Source organism: Montipora capricornis, chromosome 13 (genome assembly GCF_036669925.1).
Source record: "Montipora capricornis isolate CH-2021 chromosome 13, ASM3666992v2, whole genome shotgun sequence".
NCBI lineage: Eukaryota > Metazoa > Cnidaria > Anthozoa > Scleractinia > Acroporidae > Montipora > Montipora capricornis.
The window spans coordinates 41,981,135-41,993,634 of record NC_090895.1 but is presented as its reverse complement, the minus strand read 5'-3'; the positions used below and the strand labels follow the sequence as shown (position 1 = coordinate 41,993,634).

At 38.5% G+C, this 12,500-nt stretch overlaps 1 protein-coding gene and 1 long non-coding RNA gene across 8 annotated transcripts in view; one reads left to right on the top strand and one right to left on the bottom strand.

Annotated features, from left to right (window-relative positions):
• Nucleotides 1–4,636, top strand: part of LOC138030287 (uncharacterized) — a 22,000-nt gene extending 17,364 nt beyond the window's left edge. For 5 of the 6 annotated variants that reach the window (XM_068878184.1, XM_068878182.1, XM_068878185.1 and 2 more), the window contains exons 2-4: nucleotides 168–511; nucleotides 2,098–2,238; nucleotides 3,932–4,636. In XM_068878184.1, the coding sequence (XP_068734285.1) occupies nucleotides 168–511; nucleotides 2,098–2,238; nucleotides 3,932–4,422 (976 nt within the window). In that variant the 3' untranslated portion in view covers nucleotides 4,423–4,636. The remainder of the gene's footprint in view (nucleotides 1–167; nucleotides 512–2,097; nucleotides 2,239–3,931) is intronic. The other variant, XM_068878187.1, reaches the window with a different exon arrangement.
• A 2,641-nt stretch (nucleotides 4,637–7,277) lies between these two features.
• Nucleotides 7,278–12,500, bottom strand: part of LOC138030292 (uncharacterized) — a 30,687-nt gene continuing 25,464 nt past the window's right edge. Inside the window, exons 1-3 of one of the 2 annotated variants that reach the window (XR_011128062.1) lie at nucleotides 11,233–11,367; nucleotides 8,922–9,159; nucleotides 7,278–8,086 (exon numbers count right to left, since the gene is read on the bottom strand). This is a non-coding gene — a long non-coding RNA (uncharacterized lncRNA). Of the gene's footprint in view, nucleotides 8,087–8,921; nucleotides 9,160–11,232; nucleotides 11,368–12,500 lie in introns of those variants that run through there. The other variant, XR_011128063.1, reaches the window with a different exon arrangement.

Below are 12,500 nucleotides of genomic sequence, written 5' to 3'. Positions count from 1 at the left end.
TTTGTTATCTGTCAGTGAACTGTGATCGGTTTTCGTTGGTTCATTGCAGTTTTCTTCATTTAAAACAAATGTACTGAACAACAAATGATCGCTTTAACTTGGGCCCACAGCCTTAAAAAGCGGTAACTATGTCAGTAAAGACTAAATTTCACACTACTCACTTGCAGGACAATAGTTCGCAAAGTCTACATCAACAAGATGAACCCGCGATTTTGGTTCTCAGCTGTTTTTCTGATGACAAGGATTGGTCTTATTAGTGCAGCTAACCAAGTTTGTAACAACGAAAACTCTGTTGCTGGCACGTTTCTTAAAGGCCACACTTTTAAAACATTGTGTGTTAAATGTCCATTGGAGTGTGCCATCATATGTGACCAGGATATCAGATGCCAAAGCTTAAATTTCATCTTTGGCGGCAACATTTGCGAGCTGAACAACAGAACGAAAGAAGCCAGGCCTGAAGACTTTTTACCCGATTCAACGCGATTCTACATGAAGCGAGCATTCAACAGAGGTATGAAGCATTAATAATTTATCTAAGGAATTTTAAGAAGCGATTCTGTTTGAAAGTAACTTGGTAAAGGGTCTATCTCCGTTTGACGTGTGGCATCTGTGGTTGGGAATGAGTTTGACTGGGATAAATTCACTCCGTTTTTGGACGCTGGGGGGAGGGGGGGTCGCGCTTTGGCTGCGCATGCGTAAAATTCTTTGTCTCGCCAGGAGCTCATGAATCTGGGGCTCCTGTGTTCTTGGTTTGGTCTCGTAGAAGGCAGTACAAGTAGGATTCGAACTCGATATCTCCTCATTTAAAGGCAAGCGCCATGACCACTAAAACACGGACGACTACGCGACAGCGCAACGGGGAAATGTCCATAAAGAATTGTGTGCGTGACCGGAAACGAGTTTTTGTGTTTTCGTTGCCGTATGACTCGATAACACCAGGTGATCTGGTGACGTAATTTGGAAGACTGGGATGAAAAATTTTAACACCGTATCCCACAACCGCGTGCGGCCTTAGGTGTTGTTTCAAAGCTCCCTGCAGTATTGCTATCGCCAAAACTCAACAGATCATTACGTGTCTACCACATCTCCTGCTACTGAACGAACGTTCAAGTAGACCCGACAAGCTGTAACCTCGCCTCTGCCATTTTAAATTCGAAAATAAGGCCGCGCGCGGTTGTGGGATACGGCGTTAAATTTTTTCTCCCCAGTCCTCCGAATTACGTCACCAGATCACCAGGCATATCTTACCGCGCCGAATTATATAATTTTATAATTCGGCCGTTATTGTTCAGAAAAAGTATTAAGTATTTTTAAATACAATCGTAGAAACTTGTAAGGCATCTGTTTCCTGGTTTTGATTGGACCCAACGCCGTAACAACAGTTTTAAACGGTGAACAGCTATTCTACGATCGCACTTAACCATATGGTTAGGTCACGGATTGTGGACATTGGACTTCGGACTTTGGACTACGGAGTTGAACTGGATATTGACCAAGATATCGTAGCATAAAACACTATTCAAATACTGTGAATTTTAAAGGCAATCGGTTAAAATTCATTCGAACAAAGTGTAGGCTACCCGTAGCCTCTTCTTTATATATAAAAACGTCTAATTTGGGGACAGAGGCTAAACGGTTCTCAAGAGGAAAAGGTTCTTAAATGTTCTTTAAGGTTGGGTTGTATATCAAAGAAAATGCATTGTTAATGTAAAAAAAAAAGTTAAATGTCCTCTTACACTACAGTTTTCCATTTATTTTACCTTTATTTATGCTAACCACAAAGACAAAAACAAAGCAAATGAGCAAAATGAAGCAGACGTTCTTCACTCTCTCTCAGTCTGGTTACTTTCTCAGTAAGTTCTTAACAATTTGGTTCATCGCCTCAGCATGAACGATATTATAAACGGGTTCTGATAAAAAAAAAGAGAGTGTATTAAAGTGGTTTCGTTGACTTTTGCTGAGTCGGAAGCCTCTAAATCTTAGCTAAAACTGAGGATTATCAAAAGAACATCCATATTGGGTCCGTATGGCATTTGCTACCACTCATCATTTATATTACACTGATAGTTATCGAAGTTTTGTACATTTCGCCTGCAGTGCAATTGGGCTCAATTCAAGAACTTCCCGCTGAATCGTGCGCTGAAATCAAAGCGAGTGAAGGAAACAAAGTTGCTGACAGCAAGCACTGGATATATTCAGATGAAAATGCTGGTCAGGCGATCCAGGCTACCTGTCAAGGTCAATGCTAGTTATTAGTATTTTTTTTGTAAAATCATGCGGCAAATCTATCTTTGAAGATCTCCTACTAGGTTTGACGCCATGCACTGGTAAGTACCCTGCGAGCAGAGTGTCTCTCGATCTGCCTAGATAAGTTGGAAGACGAAAGTAAACTCTGCTCGCCGCCTCCACATTTCGTATTGAGCATGCGTTAAAAATTTAAATGAATTCGGTGTCAGTCACGCGTGACCAGTAGCCACAAAACCACAAAACGAAAACAAACAGTAGGGATATTTTCGAACAACTCTGGCAAACACATGACAATCAAGGAATCATTTCATTGGAAACTCAAGATAGTCCATACTTTTAAAATGCCATTTCATTTTTTTACTGAAAAATGTATAGGTTTCTGTCAGACTAGTTTCTGTAACCGACACATAGGAAAAACTCATAGGAATTCTAACAGTTAAAATTGCCATGCTGTTGTAAGTTTCAAAATATTGATGACGCTTGGCGACTGATCATGCGCAAAAATTAAAAAATCAGATTTGACAAGTCGAAACTGGACTGACTCATCCAATTCTTTGGATGAGCGGCAAATCAAAGAATGTGGAGGCGGAGAGCACAGTCTACTTTCCTCTTCCCGACGTATCTAGGAAGATCGAAACAGACTCTGCTCGCAGGGTAACTCGCAAGTAACTCAACAAATGAAATAAGACAGTAATGTGCGGCAAACCTGGAGCTTTTCCGCAGGCGTCTTTAAAATTTATCTAGTTCCTTCTTAAGACCAATGATCATTCTCGTATAGAAAATCGCTTGAATACAACAAATTGTTGACTTCTTCACCCGATAATTCTGTTGACATTGAACTCTTTTGGGCTCAAAATGACTGGCTCAACATGACTGGCAACCCGACTGACAATATTTTTCATTTCTCCTGACGAAAACATCCTGTTTTCAGACTAAAGAATAGAACCAATTAAAGGGCAATGTAATTCTAATTTCGCTGTTTTTAGGTCAAAATCGAAATTAGTACATTAGTTCACACGTATATCACTCTTGACAACCCAGTAACAAGATATCAATTATATTTATGGCACAAAGAGCTATCCGTATTAATTTTTGGCGACTTTTTCAAGACACCTCCTCCAAACTTGAAAAAATTGGCCAATTTTTTCACGTTTCAATCGATTTACATCCTCTCCATCCTTGGTTGAAAACAAGAGTGAATAGCTTCAGTGCACTTTAATGGTTATTGGTAACAAAACTACAGCATTAGTTTTTGGTTTTTACTGATGCTATGGCGTGACACTGCCCCTTTAAGATCGATTTCAAGTTGAAGTTTATAATTCACACTTATAATAAACTAAATGAAAAAAAATAAGGAGGACATGATAATAAAAGCTTAAACTTACAAGAGAGAGTGTGTAGTGGCTAAAGAAGCCAAGATTTCGAGTAGGCAACTACCACGATGCAGGTACAAAATATTGCAATTAGAACAGGACAGTGAGTCACAAAGAGACCAGATTTCATCTCGAATTCTCGACTTGCAATGAAAAGGTCGTACACCCATTCAAGGCAGTTGTTTGTTCAAGCTGTTCCTTTGTTTTCATGACAATTTTTGTTGTTGATGATGTTACACTGGTCTAAAAATGTGTATGACAAAGCGAAAGATAACTTATTTTCGTATAACAAAATAATTTCTTATTTTCAGAAGTGTGGCAAAAAATCAACGAAGATCCGGTTTGCTTTGGAGCTCGAGATGATCAATACGGTGCCTTCCACATGACTAAAACTGGAAATGTAACGGCCATGAAGCTCCTGCACAGAAGCGGATCCATCAAATGTAACAGCGTTGACGATGCTTCCTACTGGAGCTGTACCAACTTACACTACTATGCAAACAACACGTTTATGACGATCATCACAAATGCCAACAAAAAAGCCCTTCTGCCAACAGAGAAAGATATGGAAACGACGAGTTCCTGCAACCAGAAAAAGCACTTTTACGTTCTCGAAGGAATTAATCAAAGATCATCAGAGCTTGTTCTAAGCAGCCATTCCAGTCCATTACGTTTGTTGAAGAACCAGGAATTGCAGATATGGTATGGACAGGACTGGATAAATTGTTCGGAATATGACAGCAGTGGCAAGGCAGACAACAATGGCACTACTTGTGTTGATGTATTTGCCTGGTACATGTGAAAATAAAATAAAACCTAAGTTTGCAGCAAAAGCAACTGCAGTTACTGTGGCTAACTATATTTAGATTTCCGCCATGATTACAGTTTTTTTCTCGCAACTGTAATGTTTCTCGTCAGTGTTTACCGTGATATGCACAGACAAACAGAACCAGCCTCACTGAATTGAACTAAGCCAGTTTGTACCATTGATGAAATAATAAAATCATGAAGCACTAGTTTGGGCTATTTGGATTTGTGGTTGATTTCAGTTGTGTTGTTTACATGTCTTTTCTTCGGTTAACCTTAAATTGCGTAGGGAGTAAAAGCAAGTAATTGGTAAAACTACACAAAATCGACTCGACCGCCGTGACACAAGACCCTAAAAACGTATGTGCTGCTGCAAACATTACTTTTAACAGGGGCGGATTTAGGGAGGGGGGGGGGATCTTGGCCCCCCTTTTCCCCCACGTATTTAAAGAGCTTCTGTATGACCCAACCGACTTTTAAGTGGTACAGTGTGCATCAGGCGGTTTTACTTCAGAGAATGATTAGTTCAGTTTCAGAGCCTTTCGTATTTAAAATGCATCTTCACTAACGTGAATTTTTCGGATAGAGGGCATGTAGGGGGGAGGTGCGCTCTCCCCGCAATTTCTTCGGCCCCCTCTTTCTGCCATTTCTGCATCCGTCCCTGTTTAAGTTATCACGTTATAATTTATTAATTTTGCAAATACATATTCTACCTGAAAAACCTATTATTATGGATAACGAGCGCTGTGACTGGCTAAGAGCTACGGACCGATTACGAAATTAGCACATTAAAAATTAAAATAACGCCAAATTGACACTTCTCTGTATTCATTAACGTTTCTTTGGCCGTTAATAATTGAGAATGACGACAAAATTTACCTTACCAAATTGTACTCATTGCTCACGAAAAAAAATATATCTGTTTCTTTGGACGGAGTAGACGGACAATCGCTCGCACTACAAGCGATCCCTTCCGTTCAAATCAACTAATCGAGTTCCCTGAGCCAAGGTTTCTCTCTTGCGGATATTAATATATTCCATCCCAAGTTTCTTTAACCTGGCCAACATTTTGCTGGAAGTAATGAAGAATGATAGTTATCATTTTCACAGGCCTTAAAACAACGGTCAAGTAGATACTCGGCCCATTTCGATTGATCACAGGAGACGATTACGATGAGCTTTTACACGTCTTCTCTCACTCATTAGCCGTTTAGTTTCAGGGCTAAGCCTAGTGGTGGTCAATTTTCGTACTGCCCTTTAAGGTGAATGTAGGTCTGCTACTGACAATTAGAAGAAAAAATGTTTCCACAGTTCACTGACATTCCCCTAGTGGATCATCAGTTTCAAATGTACCCTCTCAATGTCAAGTTTTCAGGCACAAAATGTTTTGAATAACCGATCCGTGGAAAGGAATTTGTACAGGTTTGTTTACGAGAACCATAAATTGAACCACGCTCATTGCAGCGAATTTGGGACACTCCCGATGTAACCGGAAATATGTCAGGCTCATACGTAGAAAAAAGATCTAAGCGAATTAGAGTGTTGTGCAACAAACGTGTGATACTTGATCAGTTGAACACATTGATAGGATTCGCAGACTCACTGAATAAGGTGTCTGTGGCAATGATGGGGAGCAGTGTTGGCGCAGTGTTGACAGCAATCGCCTCCCAACAATGTGGCCCGAGTCCAAATCCCAAACAGGAGTCACATGCGGGTTGAGTTTGTTAAGTGGTTTTCTACTTTGCTCCGAGAGGTCCGGCGCTGGACCAGAAACCCCCTTGCTCGGTTGCGCTCTACCCCTGAAGATTCGCAGCCATTTACGAGCCTAATGGTCTCGCAGTCAGCTTGTCTTTATCCTCGGGATTTTTGGATTCGCCTCGTGGAACCTGTGTTTCATATTCCATGGGATTTCTTCAGTTTTTTTCCACATATTTTTTAAGAACGAAGATTTTAGTGTAAAGGTTTTTCATCTTTATTATTCCCATTTTTAAGAACGAATAATTTTCATGGTCAAATATTTGTTAAGCCCTCCTACGTGATTCAGTTTTTAATTCGTACATGTACTATCTGGCTGTTTCTGAGATAAAAGATTTTAATTTCACACCGAGTTTGTTTTATTTGTTAACCTTATTTTTGGGGTTGAGAGTTTGCTTTGTAAATTTCTCTCCCTCATTTTACAGACTAACCCTAACTTTTGTCTATGATTTTTTCTCAACTCACCATTCACACACACAATATTCCCCTCAAACTACCTACTAATTAGTGAATGTTTTAGTTAGTGGAGAGAAACTCCTTCTTGTAAGGAGGATTCTTCTATAACACCAATTAAGAAAGCCAAAAAGGTTGCTAGGTTAACTGCTGCTTCATGTATTACTACTAAATGACCAAACTAAAAAAACACCAACCTCTTATTCCATCCAATTATTCTTTGATTGCACTCACGTGCGTAAGAAAGCCATGTTGGTGCCAAAACAATAGAAAAATATAGCTCAAGTTTTGCATAATAATACAGTCAAATTTCCAAAAGACTTTTTCTTTATTGTTCTTTCAACCAACATAGCCGCTGTGACGTCAGCTTCAATCAAATTGTTCATATAAAAAATTTCGCGAATAACCAATTTTTGCACCCTGGTATAGACTTTCGCAAAAGTTCATACCCTGGAAGACCACACATAGTCCAAGACTGCAATATATTGATATAAGTACATGAAATTTTTCAGAAGTGAAATGTTTTTGATGCAAGATTAATCACTACAGTTGTTGAACAGTTTGAGAAAAAGATTTAAAAAAAAACAAATTCAGTAAGACGAACAGACTGGGACCAATGACCGCGCAAATATTTCATGTTGCTTCCATCAAGGCAAATTTAATTTTTGCGTTTAGTTTAAAGACGTTAGCGTTCTCTAGGCCAGGTTAACTCGCCTTTTCGAACGCTCCACGCAAAGCCACTTTTACTTTGTTTCATTCAATTTGGATAATTTCGCTTCGTTTTCCTATGGGCGGGAACAGAGGTTCGCCAAAATAAATGGTGCTATGTTACGTTATTTTAGAGTGTTTCGGTAACATCTTTAGTTAATCACGAGTTTAATAGTCGAAAATGGTAATGTGGAATTCCTTTACTGATACAATTATCGTTACATCACAAACAAGATGATTATGAGCAAGACGACCTTTCTGCAGCCGATTTGCCAGAAACTTGAAAAACTTCGGCCCGATTTTTACAAGATCACCGAAATGCAATCCGTTTCAATCTTGTGCGTTTGTCTCCATCCTTCCTTCTCTTTCCTTTTGGTGTCTTTCTTATGTTGTTGAACAGTTTTAAGTGGTTATTGTAATGTTTCATTCTACTTTTTGGACATTTTGGGTGTCACGAAATTACAAAATTTGCGTGACATAGCCCCTTTAAGTTTGACTCATATTCATTCAAAGCGTACATTCCAAATAAATGTTAACTTTACACACCACTTAGATTCTGTCCTCTCTTGAATGTATCAATTAATATTTTAAAAAACTCGTTTTTCATCATATCACGGCGTTTGGTTATCTTGTTCCCAGTCATTCCCAGCTATCGCTGCAGAAGAGAGCGGTGGCGCTCTATCCCATTCCCTTGCGTCCACACCGGTTCATTTCACGCCAACTACGTGTTGTATTTGGAACTTCTAAAAGTTTAAAAACAAAGAAATTACCCACGTCCGCTCAGAGCAGTAACAGTTTCTTAAATTCCTTTAGGGGTTTTCCCTCTTGAATCTCCCTCAACTCTCTCTCCAAAGTGAAGTCATTTTTACGTTTCTCTTTGCTTTGGCACGCTGTTGGCTTGAGGGAATCACTTGACTTGCATATAATTTATTCGAAGAATGTAGTAAACAACAATATTTGTTCTCACAGAGCGGTTTTCAATTAAGTAAAGAAAGTAATTAGCGAATTGCTTTCGTTTTGCATTACTTCACTCAGTGATTGGTTCAAAGTTCTAGGGCCATTTTTTCAACCAATCAGAAGTGAAACTAAAACCAATCATGGCTTGCAAGCGTGCACATTTTCCCGCGCTTTGCGTCGGCTACGTGTAATTACTTCGAGTTTTGATTGGTTTACTGGATTGTCTCCGTCCTTTTTGATTGGCCGAAGTAATTACTTTGGTTTTGGTTTTACGACACTCGATTGAAACTCACTCTAGTGTACTGGTTATCACGCCCAATTGCAACTAGTGATACGGGGAACGTGAGCTGAAATTTCACTCAGGGAAATAGTCCACAATTTAACACGTTTCTTCAGGGTTTGTAGGTCAGTGCTATAAAAAAGGTGACCACTGATCTCCTTTTTTTAGAAGGGGATTTTTGTAGTGGATAACAGATAACCAGGCAAGTACTTTTAATGGGTAAGGGATATCTGACAAGATGACCTCAAAAATGAAGGATAAGAGAAGTAGTTTTAGGGCTACTAAAATTAAGTTTGGGTTCAACATTTGTCATTATCATGTATAGTGTGCTTGATTCATACTTTTTTTCGTCTTTAACGGTGAGTTTTCCCATCTCCCTCGATCCGTGCTTGGTTATCTACCATTCATCTCATCGTTGCAGTCACCTTTGCCCATTCCAAGTTTCTAGTGCACCACTTTTGTCCCTAATAAACCTGCGGCTGACCATTGCATTTTTTTCTTTCAATACTGGCACACAGATTCTTCCTTGTGAAGTTTACGAAAGAGACCCACTTTCGTCTTCTTTTGATAGCTTCTGGCCTGAAATCACCGTGAAACGAGGATAGAAAAATCATGTTCTTCGTCTTTGTGTTTTTCCAGCCGGATACAAAGCATCTAACGACTGTATTAAGCCTTCACATGAAAATATCTCAAAGGAATGACCAAGAGATAAAAACAAGCGTTTCCGAGATGACGTCTCAATCATCTCCAGTCCCCCTTAGTGATACAACGGATACAACGGAGTGGGAAAATAAAAGGTGCGAGTACAAAACTGTAAAAAATGTTGTATACTAATATAAATTAAAGTAAATTTAGTATTATGTAACCTTTTTCCACTGATTTGTAACTATTATTCTACAGTGTGTAATTTACATCTACTGGTTACCTACTTTATTTAAAGTCACTTACTTGTAAACATCCCTCAACTGAAGATGGATACAGAGTATCCGAAACATGTCTTGCAAATTTAAAAGTTGTGTTGTTTTTTTTAAATATTTTAATAGTAATAATAATTATCATAATCATTATCATTATCATTATTATTATTATTGTTGTTACTATTATTATTACTATTATTATTATCATTATTACATTTTTTGGAACCCTCAACATAAAACCCTCGACCCTCGACGCTCAACCAAAAGGCAGACTCTTTATGGTAAACAACTGTAACCTGTCACTCAGGAAAAGAGAGAGATTCATCCAAAAAAAAAAAACACATCTTGCAGTCGGAAGACTGAAATACATGTCTTGCATATATTCTGAATAAAAATAATAATTAAATCGAGTTTAGATACATGACTCAAACAACCATAAATGTAACTATTCTTAGCCTTATCAGTCTTTACTTGATATACAGCTCATTAATAGCTTATGACAGTCGTTCAAAATGATGTCTTCAAAGTAACACATATTTCCCTCCCTTATTTCAGTGTCAAATATTTCCCTACTGCCAATCGACTGACTATTCCTTTTGGGCCAAAGGAACTTCTCCGCGTATTTTTGGAGATTCGTAATCCAAAATGTCACTACTTGGCCATATTTGATGTTGTCAATAAATTAATATCCTTGCACACTAATGAAAACAAAATTTGGATATCTTAAAGGCTGTCACAAAGTGAATAAGGTGTTAAAAGACCGTTTACGGCCAAATATAGATGTTGCACGTTGTCTACATACTGAATAACGAAAAAGTGTTTCAGCTTTCAGCTTTCTTTTCCATTATTTCAGACTTAATTCCTTACATAATTATCAGAGTTATTTTCTTAGTTATGTGATGGATGGAAGAAGCAGCAGCATGCGTGACGGTCTGAGATATTTTAATCCGAAATAGTGACATTTTTTAAAAGTGGAGATTGAGCCAATAAGTTGAGATTCCTTTATTGCTTGAAGTCATAAAAAAGGAGAATCGCTTTTCAGCGTTTCATTGACAAGGGTCAATGTACTCATTATTACATATTTATTAGAAGATTGATGACACTGGTTCATGCATTTATGTATTTAGTAACTCCAACTATTTAATTATATTACAAGATAAGAAAAACACGCCACGATTTAAAAAAAACACTTCAACTCCGGCTGTGGCTATCTAAGAAGTGAAGACTATCTAAATACAAAGCCGGGAAACTAAGTTTATCAGTAAAAGTTGCAATACATCGAGTGAAATTAAAACATCAGTAATCCCATCGAGCATAGCTTTATAATTAGATGACTGCTCTGATCTACTTATATAGGGGAATTCAGTGGCGCGCTCGCAAACATATGACATAAGTGTCACTGAATCTGTCCCGTTTTTGCAAAGAACAAGTAATAGTTGACATTACAGGTTATACCGTGGCGACGAGTTTTTCAATTCAGAGACCTTTTTCAAAAAGCTCTCTGTGTCTGGGTTGAATTTTCGTCGAAAAATTGATAATTTGGGTGGTTTTTGGTCAACAGACGTTAATTATTTGTAAAATGTGGATAAAATAATCCTGTGGGCATGTAATTAAGTTAAATATGCAAGATTTCGAGCGAATAAAAGCGAATATTTTGAGGAATAACAAAATTCTGTGCGATAATAGTAGCACGACGAGGAACACGACTGCACGGACAACAAGGAAATCATCTTACCTTTGCAGCGATTTCAAAATTGGGGATTCCATCCAGTGAACCAAAATCCTTTACTTTATCTTTCCGATGTATTTAATGTTATGTTTTGGCTGAAAACTTACATAAGGCCGCTCCACAACCGAAACAAAATTTCGCCTTCGCGGGCTTCAAATGGCCCAAAGTGAAATGCGCTTCATGTAGGCATAATAAAAGCTGCAAAGACAAATTTTTCAGGAAAACTGGGGCCATATCTCCCAAGTGAAGACGCCAAATAAAATGGCGGTATCGCATTGAGTACCCCGGTGATACAGTGTATGTCTATCCCCGCACACATATCACTGGTGACATGTGTACCCCCGGTAGGGATACAAAAAACACTGAAGCTTTGTACCCGGGGGCCTCCAAAGCCTTGAATGAAAAACATGGAGGCTACGAGTATTTTGTATTTATTCATATTCGTTTGTTATTTTCTCACCTTTTTGAACATATATATATATATATTTTCCCTTCGCTTTTTACACCTCTTTTTTTATTGCCAGACTGGCAATCGAAAGCTCAGTGTTTTTGAAACTTTTAACCAAAGAACGTTTTTAACTTTTCAATTATGCCCCCTGGTTACTCATCGATATTTAAATATACTTACTAGCCATATATAAGCTTATTAGCTAGTACTTTGCTGGACAGACTACAGCGTTTGCTTTACCAGGGGATACACATATCACTGACTACGATTACCGTGATATGCGTATCCCCGAAATATGTTGGGGATATACATGTCACTTAACTGGCGATCTCAGTGATATGTGTATCCCCTGGTTAGCGCACTATCGTCTGTCTAGTTTTTAAGTTGTCAGTGATAATTGGGAATCAATAATACTTGCTGTGAGTTGATAGAATATTTCATGTACTTACGTACTAGCCAGAAAAAAACGCTAGTAGCTAGTAATTTGCTAGACAGGCGACAACGCCGATAGGCCAGAAGATCACTAGGAGACAACAGACACTAAGTGCAACATTTGTGCTTATTTCTTTTGCTAAGCCTTCTAATACCTGGGTCCGGTTTTTCAAAAGCCGATTAACGGTAATAACAAATAACAAAAATAAGCAAAAGAAACTCAGTTTCACCAAAAAGTTGAAAACATGAAACAAAAGTTTACGCTAATCCTCGATTAAGTTAATCGGCTTTGGAACAACCGGGCCCTGCTCTCTAAAGGAACACCACAACACCGAGCCAAACACAGATCTTGGGCAAACTGCGGAAGGTCTTTTCTACAAAGGACTGGTAACAG